Raw genomic sequence first — 15431 nt, forward strand, 5'->3', positions numbered from 1 at the left:
GAGGGGGCTGCCGCAGCTCCCACCCAACAGTCGCCGGCGCACGATGGTTTCCCTTCACCCGCCATCCTGACCCAGCTGCCGCTCCCGAGCGGCGCTGGCATCCCACACAGGCTGCCAGCTGGCAGCTCATCGCCTATGCACCACGCACCCGGAGGAAAAAAAAAAAAATTATGCGGAGATTGAGAACTGGGCCTTCAGAAGAGGATCCGGCATCACGGGATTGCAGCACTAGAGATAACGGAAGATTGCTTCGCCGCTTGAACATAAGCTCTTAATTAAGCACTTAAAAATCAGGATGGGGTCAGGCGCCGCAGCAGCCGCCAGACTTCAGGGCTGGCCTCTGGCACAGCCAGCACAGTTATTTACTGCTGCAGGACTCCACTCCCCAAAGCTCTCATACTGGGGATCTGGTCACCAAAAGGTCTTCCTGGCACACAGACACGAGTGCGCAGCCCCAAGGGTACCCCGAGAAACGCTGACGGCGCTCAGGGGGACGGAGGGTCTCTCTGGGAGGGGGCAGATAAGGACATCTTTCGTGTGCATCTTTCAAAAGCGTCTAGAGAAGTTCTGTTGACATCAGGCTGCATCTGAAATATTCCCTTTGTGTCAAAACAGCACCGAGGGAGAAAATAGCTGTTCCGTCCCTGCGTGATTCGCCTCTCATTCGCACAGGGGACAGGCGAATTTTTAGAAACAGGAAAGTCCAGTACTTAGCTCTGATGCCGCACAGTCCCCACGAGAATCGGGAATGACAAATATCATAAAAAGGCTGCGAAACCCCTCCGCCAGAACAGTCAGGATCTGCAAATGTTTCCCTCGCTGCATCTGCCGGTCTTATGATCACCGCGCCGAAGCGCTGCAGTCAGCGGCGCGCTAATCGCAGTTGGGGGGGGGGAAAGGCTCGTCAAAAAGCCTTTGAAGACCCCTGATCGGAGCCGCAGAGCGCGGCACGGCACAGGACGGCGTTTCCAGTCACTCGGCCCTGCTATGCAAATACAGCCCTACACGGAAATCTGCAGTTCAGGAAATATGCCTGCGTAGCGCTTTTATTCCTTCACCGCTCCAAGATGAAACACGATTTTGCTGATGGTATACAAAAATCAAGTGGAACTGCCAGCAGAGTTTGTTACAAGTTCCGTCAACAAAAGCACTTATTCCTGGACGTGTTTTCACTCCTTAAACATTTCAAGGAAGGAGACAAACAGCGTGGGTTTTCACGAAGGAAAACTTACCGCTCACAGTGCCCAATGCCACGTTACTGCGGCACTGCGGTGACCTGTAAAATAATCACAGCACGGGTCAGGGCCAGAAAACCGCCTTTATTTTCTCCTGGTGCCTTGCAAAGCAAAGGGTAGGTGGGTGGAAGCTCGGTAGGTCGCAGACACAACTTGAATCTCCCCTCTGACCTTCCCAGTCCTTCGACCTGAAATCCCCCCTGCCTGAGGCAATGAAGACAAATCGCCAATAAAAGGTCCCCGAAAGACATTTTTCCACACACAAAGGCTAAGTGTGAATGCTGCCTGATCTCCCAGATCAGTGCGACTGATTCTCCTTGCCCTTGGGCACCAGCAGGCACAAGGACAGGCTCCTCCTTCAGCTCCCAATTGGGTGGCCAACACAAGCTGCGGGATGGGACCTCTCCTTGAAGGCCCTGGGCAACCACACTCAGGACCAAGGCTTAAGCTTAACATTAACCAGACCTCCCTCGACCAGCCGGTTTGCCTATGCAGCCCCTGCCTCTCCTACGCACGCCCACCTTCACTGGACCACAAAGAGCAGGGAGCCCACCCAGGCGAGCCGCGCAGGAGCGTGCGGGGCAAGGGGAGCATCCTCGATACCCAGGTGCCTACAGCTGCTTGCCCCTCCGGAGGCAGCGTGCATAGACAAGCTTCGCCAAGAAAATTGAAATCCAGAGAGTGGAGCAGCCCCAGGAACTGGCCTGGGTGGTGGGACTGAGAAAGCACCAAGAAAATCAAGCAGTAGGTGGTCCTGCTCCTGCCCTGGTCATTCTCTTTCAGCAGGGACAAAAGGAAGGGATGGCCAGTGAGTGGCAAAGCCACGGCAGCAAGGAAGGTGCTGGAGCCACACGTCCATACCAGAACGGTGTCACCCAAAGCCACCCCGGGGCTCGAGGGGACGGTTCAGCCCCCCAGTGCTGCGGGAAGGCATAGGCAGGGAGGGCGGTGGGGGCACAAGGATTCGGGACCGGGAAGAGCTGGCAGCGGGTGTTTGGATGGAGTCTCAGGGTGGGGGCTGAGCTCTCCTCCCACCCGCCCACCTCCCCCGGCGCCGCTGCAGCCCCCGAACAGCTCCCTGCCCGGGAGCCCGAGCACGGAGGAATCTGGGGGGATTAACAGGCCAGTAATCCTCCCTGCGGGAGCCGAGAATTAACATTCCCCCGGTCAACATCCGCCACCGCTGACCTACTTCTCCCCACGGGGCTGGCGGGATGGGGGCATGGTGCCATGGGGGCATGGCGCCAGAGGGCAGTCACCTGGTTTGGGCTTGGAGAAGCATCCTCCCATGGCGCCGGCCGGGACAGGCTGCGGGGACGGCGGGCAGGTCAGCGAGGGCGCGGGCACATCCTCGCATGATAAACCCACTGCTGGCGCCGTCCTGGGCTCCAGGCGTTGTTCACAACCTGTGTTGGGCAGAAAAGCGCGGTGAGAGGTGGCACCGGGTGCCGCAGGGAGGGGAAGGACAGGCGGCGAGCAGCGCTGCTGCCTGCGCCACCGCCGCGGGCAGGAGCCGGCAGCAGGAGCACGAGGGGGGCACAGAGCGCGGGGGCAAGTCACACCCAGCCCCACGCAGCCCCGGTGACCCCAGTGACAGGGGGAAAACGTGACGCCGGGGTCACTGTGCTGGGGAGTCGCGGTAAATTCAGTTATCAAGCTTAGAAATTCAATCATCCTTTCAATGTTTAAAATCGCAAACCCCCCCAATATCATTTATGTTGAATAACTTACCCAAGCCCTGCCTTTGGGAATTAAATCAGTAAGCACACAGGTCCCAGCCCAAATACAATGATTAAACCATAAATACGTTTCAGTCAGGTTTTGCTCTTTTACTATTAGGTGGCGGAAAAAAAGAAATCTACTTTATTGCCCAGTCCTGTAAGTTCCCGCTTTCCAGTAATGCTCAGTCCTGCAGAAATCCCGTTCGCTTTGGAACAATTATTTATTGAGAAATGGCCTGATATTTTGATATCAGGCCATTTTGCACCAAACCCTACTTTTTTATACTGTTAAGACAAGACGGTTTTTGTGTTGAAGTGGGACAGGCAAACAGTCCACTTCAAGTTGTGTTTCTCTCATTAGCTTTGACCGACAGTGTGCTCAGATTTGGTACAGACTAACAATTAGGATAAACATTTTCGGTTATATGACTTGACTGAAAACGGAAAAGATTCGTACAACACAACTGGTAATAAAATAAAACACTTAATTAATTTTACTCATCATACCTGTACTTGAACGGATTTACTATGGTTTTACCATATATTTTTCACAAAGCCTTCCAATCCGTGCAGGAAGTAAAAACCGTTTCCAAAGGATATTTTAACACAGGCAAAGTAGCTTAGAAAGCGCCTCAAGACCCTTCCAATGAGGAGAAAATATGGAAGCGCCAGGAGACCGACGTCAAGCACTGCAATTTCTCTCCTTTACTTAAGCACAAACTCAAAATATATGGACTTAGTCCTCTGTTTTCAGCTCTGTCCCTCCAAAACAGGCAAAATCCTTCCCCCACGCCTTCAAACTCCCCTTCTGCCGTGCATGGCATGACCTCCACCAAGGCCTCAGTGCGTTGCAGGAACACCTTCAAAGCCTGAAGCACGCTGAAGAAATAATCCAGGCTGTAGAGGAACACGAGACCGGTGCCTCGCCAGGTGGCACGAAGCGGACACGTGCCGTTGGACACTGGGCACTGAGGGTACCAGCTCGGGAGAGACCATTACCAGGACAAAGCCCACACAAGCTGGCCTGCAGACCACAAAGAGCAGACGCCTGTGGAGACGCCGAACCAGCTCATTTGCAAAGGGGAAACATTACATGGAGCAGGGAAGAGCCAAGAGCTCGGCTCGCAAGAGCGAAAGCATCCAAGGAAAGCGGCACGCCAATATTTATGCAAGGACAAATGGGAAAAAATGCCATGTAAGAAGGTGCACGAACGCAGAGGAAGATTTGGGAGTGCCTGGGAAAACCGCAGCGGAGAAGTCACACGGAGTAACTGCTGAATGTCCCATCGCCAAAACTGGCAGGAAGAAAGGGAAAATGGCCTTGTATCAGAGAAACAGAGTCTCGAGCCATTGACGTATCAGTGATACAGGACAATAATTTAGAGTAAAACATATAATAAAATACCATGCAAAGGGTGGCAAAGAAAGGAGGTGGGAGGTGAGTGCCAAGGAGGAGCAGGTGACGGGGGATGAGCTGGGGGGGGCTTCAAGAACATCCTCAGCATAGAATCATGGAATGGTTTGGGTTGGAAGGGACCTTAAAGCCCACCCAGTGGCACCCCCTGCCCCGGGTGCTCCACCAGCCCAGGTTGCTCCAAGCCCCGGCCAACCTGGCCTTGAACCCCTCCAGGGATGGGGCGGCCACAGCTTCTCTGGGCAATCTGCGCCAGGGGCTCACCCCCCTCACAGCAAAGAATTTCTTCACAATATCTCATCTCAATCTCCCCTCTTCCAGTTTAAAGCCATTCCCGCTCATTCCATGGCTCCCCTCCTGGCTCCAGAGTCCATCCCCAGCTTTCCTGGAGCCCCTTTAGGGACTGGAAGGGGCTGGAAGGTCTCCCCGGAGCCTTCTCTTCTCCAGGCTGAACCCCCCCAGCTCTCTCAGCCTGTCCTCCCAGCAGAGGGGCTCCAGCCCTCCCAGCATCTCCGGGGCCTCCTCTGGCCCCGCTCCAACAGCTCCGTGTCCTTCCTGTGCTGGAATCATCAAGCCAGAAGGGAAAGTAAAACCTCACCTAAGCGAGTTCAAACCAAAATGAGATGCCGCTGTGAGCAGAAGGTGCCAATGAGACAACGTGAGGCACGCAAGGGAGAGCAAAGAGAAAGCTGAAATGAAGATACTGTCACCGACACAGAGGCTGGGCTTTCTTCTGGAAGGTGACCAGCTGCTCTGAGGTCTGCGATAGCCCATTCCCGCAGCCAACTCATGAGCAAGCCAAACCCGCTGCTAACCCGGAGTGACGTTTGCTGCGGGTTTCCTGCAGCAGAACATGGATGCTCTGGCAGCAGGACGGAGCCACGGTCCAGGCAGGCCGTGCCCAGGCAGCATCGGAGCAATCCCTCGGGATGCTGCACACGTGGGGGACACAGCAGGGGCCCCCAGCCACCCAGGCAGGGGGTGGGGTGGAAGGCAGAAGGGCGATTCCCAAATGTTCCTCACCAGAGGATGCCTCCATCTTCTTCAAACCCCTCAGAGATGCTGACGCGCAGTCCCATGGCGGTGGGACTGGTTTCCAGCTGGTCTGGCTGGTTTTACGAGGGGCTTTGTGGGTGATGTCAGAGCTCCTGTCCCTGAGTATCAGCAATTTATCTGAGATGCCTTTGCTTTGTTTGGACCTTAAAGATGGCAATCTGAAGCCATTCCTTCAGGCCCACTTCGCATCTCCTAATTTCCCCACTGATGGTCCCCCTGGGCCCTTGGGAGGCACAGGCTGTGCTCCAGCTGCCTGAAACACCCACAACATCCTAGAGAAGGTCAGAGCAGAGCAGGTGTACGTTTCTGGGTGTCCCTCCTCCACTACTGGAGTCAAACAGGCAAAAGCAGTATGGTTCTCGGTAGGATTTCAGCTGACGCTACTGGAGGAGAAGCCCTCTGGTTGCCCACAGCCCCAGTCCCAGCAAGCACACAGAGACGTTTCAGAAAGTCAGCTGAGACCCAGATGGTTGTGGAAAGGCCCCGGCCTGCCCTGCCAGACCCACGGAGAGACACAACGGGATCGTGTCACCAGTGGCACCCAGAGGTACTGATCCGGAGCTGGATCCGGCAGGAGTCGTGGCCAAGGTCTCCCCTCTGTTAGGAAAGCTCAATATACAACGCGATGTGACTGAACCCGGGGTCACCCGTAAAACCTTACTAGCTCCTGGAGGGTAACGCACTGACCTGCACCAGGTCAGGCAGCTGATGGCCGTGCCTCAGTAACCCGGCTCATAATCCGCTCCCCCAACAAAGCAACGCCCTGGGCTTCGCAGCTGCACAGGGACACCTCCAGCATCTGCTCGGAGAGGGCACCAAGGAGTGGGTTATCAAAATAGGAGTCAACTGTTGCGGTGCCAAGGAACATACTGCCCCATCTCCAAAAACTCCGGACCAAATGGGGAATTGGCCCCGCAACAGGCTGCCTGCAAACCAGGACTCCAGCGTCACCCCCCGCCCCCCCGAGAGCGCTGCCCCAGAGCACACCCCCAGAGAAACCCCCCTGCTGCCAAACACAGGAAACACGGAAAACAATCCAACGGAAGAAACGCGGAAAACAAGCCAGTGCTGCTGACCCAATCACTGCCACCGGCACGGCGGTAAAACTGCGATATCGCCACGCCGAGTTTTCACTGCAGGTAAGGGATATAAAACCAGGAGGAGGACCGTGCCGCTCAGCCCCCGCGTCCCCCTCTGACGGTGGCCAACAGCGCTTAACGTGCCACGAGCAGGCAAGAACAAGGCAGGCACATGGCGACACTCCAGCCCACCTCCCCGGCGGGTTCAGCAGCCCACGCACACATCGGGAGCCAGAGGTCGCACCACTTTTGGGAGACGGCGCGGTGCTGGCAGTGCTATTGTTAGCGCTGCATTTGCCTCTCCGCTGGCCGCTGAGCCCCAGGCTCCTCTTTTAATTGAATGCTCCGCTGTGACTCCAAAATCTTTTCCAAATGGTAATATCAGCATATAGTACATTGTAGGTATAATTACTATTTTCCCGCTGAGCATTAGTTTGGGTTTATTGTGTCATTTTATCACCTGGCCACCAAGGTCCATCCTATCCAGCTGCAACGTTTCACAGTCAGCATCTGTTTTGCTGCTGTGAATAAGTCTGTATTGCCTGCCTAGAAATCCGGCACGCCCGAGCACCGAGCCATGCCCAGTGACGTGGGCATCTCCCAGACGTACCAGTCTGCAATCCAAGCTAGCTCCAGCTGGGGAGCTCAGCTGGAGACGTCTCCACGTGGAGCACTGAGCGCGGACGCACTCATGACGCTCTTCACGGCAGCCCCTCAGCCACGATTCACCTGCTGTGGAAGGGGGCCCTGGTGCCCGTGGACACCAGCTGCCCCTGTGGCCTCTCCTGGTTCTTCCAGATCCCCTCGCTGAGCTTCTGGCTGTGGCCTCATCTTTTTATGGACTTGGTCCAGACCCTGCCCCTTGCCTGGTGGCCCTGGCCAAGTCAACCCTGGGTGCCACCAGAGGGAGAAGGTGGGAGAGAGGGCTGCCTCTCGTCCCCTTCCCACTTGCCCAGCACAAGTCCCCACCCCTGGCCCTTTGCTGTCCCCCTCGGCCAGACCATCTTGAGACAGGGGGTCCTGCCACCTCCCAGGTCAGCTCTGTCCCCTCCCCACCCCACTGAACCCCTCCTCTCAAGGATTGGGATGGAGGATGGAGAAGACAAAGATGCTAGAGCAGCTGCCAACTCCTGAGGATCTTGGTTGTGGCTACCAGAACAAGAAACACCTCGACTTCTGGGTCTTACAATGCCAGATCCTCAAGGTTTTGCAGGTACGCAGTCCCTGGTCCTCCCACAGCTACACCTCCTCCACTGCCATGTCCTCTTCTTGGGATAGGACTCAAACCAGCCCTGGGGCTACTGGGGACACAGTTCAGGTTCCCAAGGTCTAAGGGCTCAAGACTATGACCATCAGTCCAAGGTAACCAGCTAACAATGGGAGAATCCAGGAACCACCGGCACTACCAGCAACCAGCCTCCAGTCTCCCAGGCAGTTCAGGAGCTCCGAGTGCTCAGCCAGCCTCCCTGCTCCCTTGATTTCTGCTGGGAACAGGTTCACCAGGCACCACCGCCTGGACTTGCTCCCTTCCACAGCTGGAAATGCCTGCATGATCTCTAGCATGGGTCCAGCAAACCAGGCTCCAAGGCCTGTGTGCTGGCAGGGAACAGCAGGCTTGTCCTCTCCATACAGATCTCCACCACAGTTGAACTTGCAGTGCTCTGCAGGAAGCTCTGAAGGAAAGCTGGGGGGAACCCTATGAAGAAAGTTGGGAGAGCGCCTGGAAGATCTTTGAGGAGGTTTCTGAGGTGCCACTGGAATTCATGGTGACCACGTGGGACATCTGGGACCTGCTCTGTTTCCAAGGACATGACTTCTGTCTCTTCATTGACACCACCAGTCTGGAGGAAAAGGGCTGCATGTTCATGGAAAGCCAGGGTCCACATGAGTGAGGATGAGGAAGATCTCTTCTAGGACACGCACCAGGATCTCAAAGCAGAGATCAGCAGGAGATACCTCCTAAGAAGCTATTCCCTTGGGATGAGGGAGAAAGCTTCCCCAAGGTCAAGGAAGAACTTCTCAGTTTGGAGGACTGAAGAAAACCACAACTGAGAAGGCAGGCAGAACAGGTCCCTGAGATGCCTGTTTCTCAAGAAGAGTGGGATAAAGGGTCTATCAAAGGGACGTGACACCACTCAGCAGCTTTTAATGCAGGCAGGGCAACATGGCAGCCCTGATGCAGTTGTGATTGTGACTGTGACCATGCTGGCCATCAGGATGGCACCTCTTGCTCTGCACCTTCTGCCCAGGCAACTCCGTGTCACTCCTCTGCCATTCAAAGGTCTCCTCCTTGCCGCACACACTGCATGTCCAGCATTCACCCCAAGGGCACCAAGACTCTTGGGAGAGGTGGAGAGGCTGATGGCAGCCTCGTGTGCCTGCAGCAGGAGGTCCCACAGGCGTTAGTAATGGGCATCACAGGCTGCACTTCAGCCTTGCAGGCACCAGGCTGAATCCCACACCTGAGCACTGCACTGAAGAGCTATTGTGTAGCCACAGGATCACAGAAGAATTTAGGTCTCTGCTGGTCATCTGATCCGGTTCCAGCTCTCAGCAAGGCGAGATACCAACCTTGATCTAACCTTAATCCTGCTTTAAGCTTGGAGAATGGACCTGATGCCATTCGTAACATGAGAAGACCCACTAACATCTGGGGGTTCCCAAGGGTACCGGGCCTTTCAAATGGGTATCAGTGGAAAAGGCTGGGACTCAACGGTCTACAAAGAGCAAGAAAATCCATTCTTGGCAGTTGGAGACCACCCCAGAGCTCCCCATCCACACCTCTTCCATTGCCGGATGCAGCATCCATTAGAAACGTGAAGTGGAGATGTTCAAAGATGTTCACTTCCTCAACAGTTTGGAGCACCCAATGGTCTCCTGCAGGGACTGAGAATCGCAGCTTTTCTCCCAGGCCTAGCACTTCTGGAGTATTTTGTCATGCTTGTAAAGCCCCTGAGATGCCTCCAGGGCAGAAGGGGTCGGGCAGTGCTGGTGTCCCCTGGAGCCAGGGCAGCCCCGGGGGGACGGGCGGCAGCTCTTGCTCACACGCTCCGGGAGCAGCCGATCGCCGGTTCTGGGCTCAGGAAGGAATTTCTTCCCCCGGGCCGACCGGCACACGGCCCCGGGGGTTTTTTGCCTTCTCTGCAGCACTGAGCACGGCCCCTCGCCAGGGCTCCTCGTGGCCATTTCTGGACAGCCCTTCCCTGCTCGTGCAGGACCAGGAGCCCAGCTGTGTCCGTGGCCTCTCCACCTCTCTGTGGCAGCTTTGTTTTTCTAGTTTTCAGTCATTTGCAGCGTAGGTCTTCTAAGGCAACGTCCTGCAGCTCCACACTCAACAGGAGGTGATGTTTTAACTGCCCTTGCATACAATAAAATATTCTTTTGATTGCATCTCAGTTCTGTCATCTGCAAACATAGGCCTATTTCTGCCTGAAGGACTTTGTCCTTCAGAAGCATTATCAGTTACTGCAGATAATTTTTGGACTCACAGCTACGGTATTACCATTTGAAGAACTCCGCACTTTCCTCTCAGGGCATCCTTCGTGGATGTCTGAGGAGTCCATATCAGAGCAGGCCACAGTCCTTTCTTTCCTGCTCAGTATCAGGGCTGCTAAAACAGGTCTCACTAACACCCTTGTGCTCTGCACGCCTAGACCTCACCGGCTGTCACAACGCACCCGGGTCTGAGAGAAGGCCCTATGGCCAGGATAAGAAAGTCAACGGAGGCACCTCTACTTGGGGATCCCGTCCCAACAGCCACGTGGAGTTTTAGGAAGGTCCTTGATGTCTACCAACAGCAGCCTTTTTCTACCATACTTACTGCTCAGATGAGGGATTCTGGCCAGTAGTTGTACACGGCTGGTTTTCCATCTAAACTCTATTCTGGACAGAATCGATCTTCAAAAACAAGAAAGCAAAACTTTCCTACCTATAAGCCTGGACACACACTGCCCTGTGTTCCTCAGCTCCTCACCTACGAGCAGGCAGTGCCACGCACGCCCCAGGGACCAGCGGGCGCGTGGCAGCTGCCCACCTCCTGGCAGACTCGCTCGTCTGCTCACCCTGCCTTGCCTGCTCCGCAGAGAGGGGAGGACCAGCAAGATCTGGCTCCGGGGGCTCAGAGCATCTGGTGGCACTCTCCACACTCGCAGGAAGAGCTGGCTCTGCCTCCAGTCCCCGCTGTGGAAAAAAAACAACCCTTGATACCAAACCGTCCCCTATCTACCGCAGAGCCGCCTCCTTGCCAATTCTCCGGACATGCACAATATTGTCTTTAACACGAGGCCCAGCGGGGGCCGTGGAGCAGTCCCAGCAGCAGACCCGTTTCAGACACACCCTACAAACAAAGCCAAGCACAGACCTCGCTGCGGCCCCTCTGGCGCATCCAGCAAAGCGCAGCCCGTCCCGCGGGCAGCCCAGGCTCCGGGAGTTCTTGGGTGCAGGGCACCTCCCCAGGCCACTGAGTCCTGAACTTCACCAGGACCCATGGCCCTCCTTTCCCACCCACCTCCTCACCCTGCGCAATGGCCCCCAGCAGCGGACCCCATCTCCCAACCCCACCATCGCACCATGCATGGCCTTGTGTGGCTCCAGCCAGCCGGGTACTTACCCACCCTGACCCACCACATACCCACCCCCCTCACCAGAATCACACTCCCGGTGTCCTCCTAAGACAAGGGCTTCCCATTTCTCTTACTTTTCTGGAGATCTGCTCTAGTGGAGCAGATCTGGAGATCTGCTCTGCTCCCATGGTGACTGCCAGAACTATGCGGTGGGCCACCACCCTCCACCAAGTCCTCCCACGCCTGGTGCAGCAACATTAGAAAGGTTGGAGTGATGACTCCACGTCCCTCCATCCCTGATGACTACACCCAGACTGTCCTCCTCCATCATCTCCTTAAGGTCAGCTCCTGTTTCACTCTTGGCGCCCCTGTTCACACCCTGTGCGCAGCCCCACTTCTCCCCCCTATCTGCTCAGTGGGGCAACTCCCGACACTGGTGACGCTTCTCACCTCTAACCTCCTCATCTGCTGCTTTGTGGGCAGAGGCCGTTAATAAAAATATATAAGGTGGATCCCAAGAGCCACTGCAGCAAGGCCTGCCTCTGCTCCAGTACCCCCCTGGCTCCCAGGAACCGCGGCATGACCCCCAGTACCCTGCCATGGACCAAGGCTTCAGCCCAGAGGCCCCACAGCACCCTCCTGCAGCTGACCTCCTTCCCTCCCCAAGAGCAGCTGGTCTCCATGGGCCACCAATTTGGAGCAGTCCCGGTCCATCCTAGCACAGCCTGGCAGAGCCGGGGCCGGCACAGACCGCGCTCCCCACGGCGCAGAGCAGGGGGTGGTGAGACGGCATTTGGGCTCTGACGGTTGTCCGAGCACGGCCGCACCTACGCTGTCGTGCAGCCCACAGGCACCTTCCTGCCACCTCCACCACCCTGCGGAGAGCGACTCCACCGACAGCACAAAGTCCTGCTGCCTGCAGCCTCCCTCGCTGCCCACCCCGGGGTCCATCTGCCACCCGCTGCACCACCCAAGCTGCCGCGGCCCACAACCACAAGGCGAAACTCCCCGAGTTCAGCATCAGGAGCTCCAGTTCCCTGAAAGGTCTGGATGAGCAGAGCTGAGCTGCCCCGTCTCCAGGACAAGCTGGGCTCTGCTGCCAAGGAAAGCGGGTCTCTCCCCTGGACGCGAGACTCTGAGCACAGCCCAGGCGTGGCGGGAGCATCGGGGGTCCCCAGGTTTGTGTGTCCCCCCACCAAGGACCACGCTGCGCACTCTGCGTTACCAAGGACGTGCACGGCAGCCCCGCTCTGACCCCGGGGGGGTGCACGGGGCTCGCCCGCCAGGAGAAAAGCCTGGGAAGAGCCAGTGGGAAGAAACCAAGTCACACAAAGGGAGCGCGACAGGGGATGATGTTTTTAGGGCAGAGAAAACTTGTATTTTTTCAATGATTTGAGGGTGAAAATAGGTCTCCATCCTGAAGTGGAGGTATCACTTTTTTTGGGAAATGCACTACAAAGGGTGCACACAGGGCTCCCGCAAACCCCCTCCCCCGCCCAGCCCCGGCTCCTGGCGCTTGCACGGATCAGCTCCCAACACAGGCTGCCTAACTGGGGGGAAAAAAAACCCTCGTTAGCGTAACGAGGGTGCTGCACCCGCGACACCCGTCACACCCCGTCACGCCGCTCATAGAGACATGCCAGGTACCGCCGCCACAGATGAGCCAAACTCAAGGGGGCTGGCGCACAGGAACCCCTGGAACCCCTTTCTCCCCTCTCTCCGGCATCCCAACCTCCCCTTTACCTCTCCAGCTCTTCGTCCCCCTTTCTTCTCCCCAGACAGCTCTCCAGCCAGTTCCTCCTCCTCATTTTCTTGCCATTTCCATACCCATCCCGACGCTGCTGCCTGGCCCCCACTCCGGGCTTCCCCTGGCTGCTGGCCCCCAGCAACTCTGACACCATCAGAGCCCCGCTGGTCCCCTCCTTCTGCTCCTGCTCCTTCCACCACCTGCCTCCCTGGGACCCCCCAGCCCGTACCCACTCATCGGCACATCCCTCCCCACCAAACCTTTACCGCTCCGGCTGTGACCGAGATTTGCAGCGCACCTCCCTGGAGCAAACGGCGGGTTTGGCTTTGCCAGGCGAAGGGCTTTCGGATGGCCCCAAAGAAAGAAAAGCCAAACTCACGCTGCAAAAGGCCGAGAGCAGCCCCCAGCACCTGCCGGTGGCCTCCACGGCCCCGTCTTCCCGAGGACGGGGAGGGAACGCGTCCCGGCACATCTCACCTTGTCACCAGGAGTTTGTGGCAGCGGCAGCACCGAGAGCTACGAAGCTGCCATTTAACGTGCCCCGCCGGCTCCCAAAGCAGCGCGGCAGGAACACTGTGTCAGGCTACAATTAGCCACAATTGTTTTACCGGCTGCTGCTTCAGCAATTTATAGGCTCCAGGTCGGAGGCTCATTCAGCCTCCCCCCCTTCAAACACATCCTCTGCAAGCTGGATTGGAAACGTTCTGAAATTAATAATTAAACACGAGATCGGGTACGCCAATAAAAAGCGCAAAGGCTGAAAATTCTCCCCGCGGTGCCGACTGCTTGATGCAAAAATCGAACCGTTTCACAGCCCCAAAGAGTTTTCGCTCCCGCTCTGTTTCAGGCAGCCGAGCCCTGCTCCTGCTGCCGACCGCTGCGGGCTCACAACCGCACAAGAGAAAAAACTCCGCTCCCTGCAGAAGCTGCGAGCAGCGCCAGAGGAGTTTATCACGGCAACGTTTTTCCAAAGACTAACGCCTAAAGCGCACCGCCGCCGAATTTCGGCTTAAATCCACCGCACTGGGAATTGGATGCTCCCTCCCAAAGGAGACGGTGCAGTTGCCGCACTTTCGCTAACACCGTTTCCCCCCCACACACCCCCCGCACTCCCGCAAAGGCAGATTCGCACCTGCGGGTATCGCCTGGACGCTCCGCATCCCGCCGGCCCCCCACCGCCGGGCTGGGAAACGCGGGGCTGTGCGCCCGGGAGGGGTTACGGTCCCCCCAAAACCAGGGACGAACAAACTTGGAGGACACGGTGGGTTTTGGGGGGGGCGGGACAAAGAGACGCCCAAAACCGGGGACTTGGGGAGAAACGCGGCTTTTCCCCGGCAGCAATCGCAACCCGGGCTTTGGGGGTTGGTTTTTGGGTTTTTTTTTCGCTGCTTCGGTTTCTTAAGCAACTGCCGCATCTCCAGAGAGATGCGAAAACAAGCGGCGCTCCCGCACCGCTGCGGCGGCCGCCTCTCCCCGGCCGAGGAGCCTCCGGGTCCGGCGCTGCGCCCCGCCGCCTCCGTCCCCCGCCGCCCCCGCGCCTGGGACACCCCCCCCCCCCCCCCCCTTGGTCTCCCACCCCCCGGTCCCCACGACCGGAGCCGCGTCCCGACAAGCTGCGGGCAACAGCCCCGCACCGGAACCCCCCCCACTCCACCACCCCCCCCCCCCATCCTGGATGAGCCCCGGGACGGAGCCCCGCCGCCCCCCGCGCTTACCTGGGCAGCGGCGGCGGCGGCTGCCGGCGCGGCGGGACGGGGCGGGGAGGGGCGGGCCGGGGCGGGGAGGGTCCAGGCCGGGCGCCCGCCCCCACGGGACACGGCGCCGGCAGCGGCGAGCGGAGCGCGGTGTCCCCGTGGCCCGGGTGGCCACACCGGCCCCGGGCATGCAAAGAGGCGGTTTGGCTCCCGCTGGGTCAAGCAGGGACCGGGCAGCGCCGCCTGCAGCCGGGGTCATCCCCGCTCCCTTAGAAACATCCTGTCCCCTCCTTTCCCAGGTCACTTGTTTTACATTTTCCTTCTGGATTCACGTTTCTCTGCTCTGCCCTTGGAGACGGGGATCTCTGCCCCCATCCCACCTGCCTGGCACGCTTCTGTTCTCCCCAGTAAACTATTTTCCTTCTTCATTATACCCCGTTTGGCAGAGCGTCAGCATCTCTGCGTGCCTTTTCTTATTGCGTGCCCCAAATACGTCCTTTATTTTCCCTCTATGACTTTTGAGACGACCCTGGATACAGAGGAAGGTTTTCCTCCCCCAGATACAGAATGTCTTGTGTCACTGCTGTCTTAACGACTCCCGGAGGTTGTCCAGGTGGTTCGCTGCCCTCTGATGCACGGCTTTAGTTCCTTGCTCCCTGCTCGGAATGAGACAAGAGGCTTAACTGGGCTGTTCAGCTGCAGTTTGCACTGCTGTTAAAGAAACCACCTGTGGATAGAGCCTGCAGAGGTGGGAGCTCCAGGGAGCCACATACCTCCACAGCTCTGCGAGAGAAACTGTGGATCCTCATGGAGCTGCCTCAGTTTTAAGGCAGGAGAAATGACACCGGGTGCGCTGGGTACGTCTGCAGGCAGCGGAGCAGGAGCACTCCCGCACGTGGTGCTGTGCCCGGCTGGGGCACGGC

The 15431-nt window shown here is 57.6% G+C and overlaps 1 protein-coding gene across 1 annotated transcript in view; it reads right to left on the bottom strand.

Moving 5' to 3' along the window:
• The window catches only part of AIFM3 (apoptosis inducing factor mitochondria associated 3), a 50335-nt gene extending 35778 nt beyond the window's left edge, over positions 1–14557 (bottom strand). Inside the window, exons 1-2 of the mRNA XM_054219674.1 lie at positions 14530–14557; positions 2495–2641 (exon numbers count right to left, since the gene is read on the bottom strand). Of these exons, the coding sequence (XP_054075649.1) occupies positions 2495–2525 (31 nt within the window). The 5' untranslated portion in view covers positions 2526–2641; positions 14530–14557. The remainder of the gene's footprint in view (positions 1–2494; positions 2642–14529) is intronic.
• Positions 14558–15431: the final 874 nt, after the last annotated feature.

This window comes from Rissa tridactyla, chromosome 13 (assembly GCF_028500815.1).
Source record: "Rissa tridactyla isolate bRisTri1 chromosome 13, bRisTri1.patW.cur.20221130, whole genome shotgun sequence".
NCBI classification, from domain to species: Eukaryota; Metazoa; Chordata; class Aves; order Charadriiformes; family Laridae; genus Rissa; species Rissa tridactyla.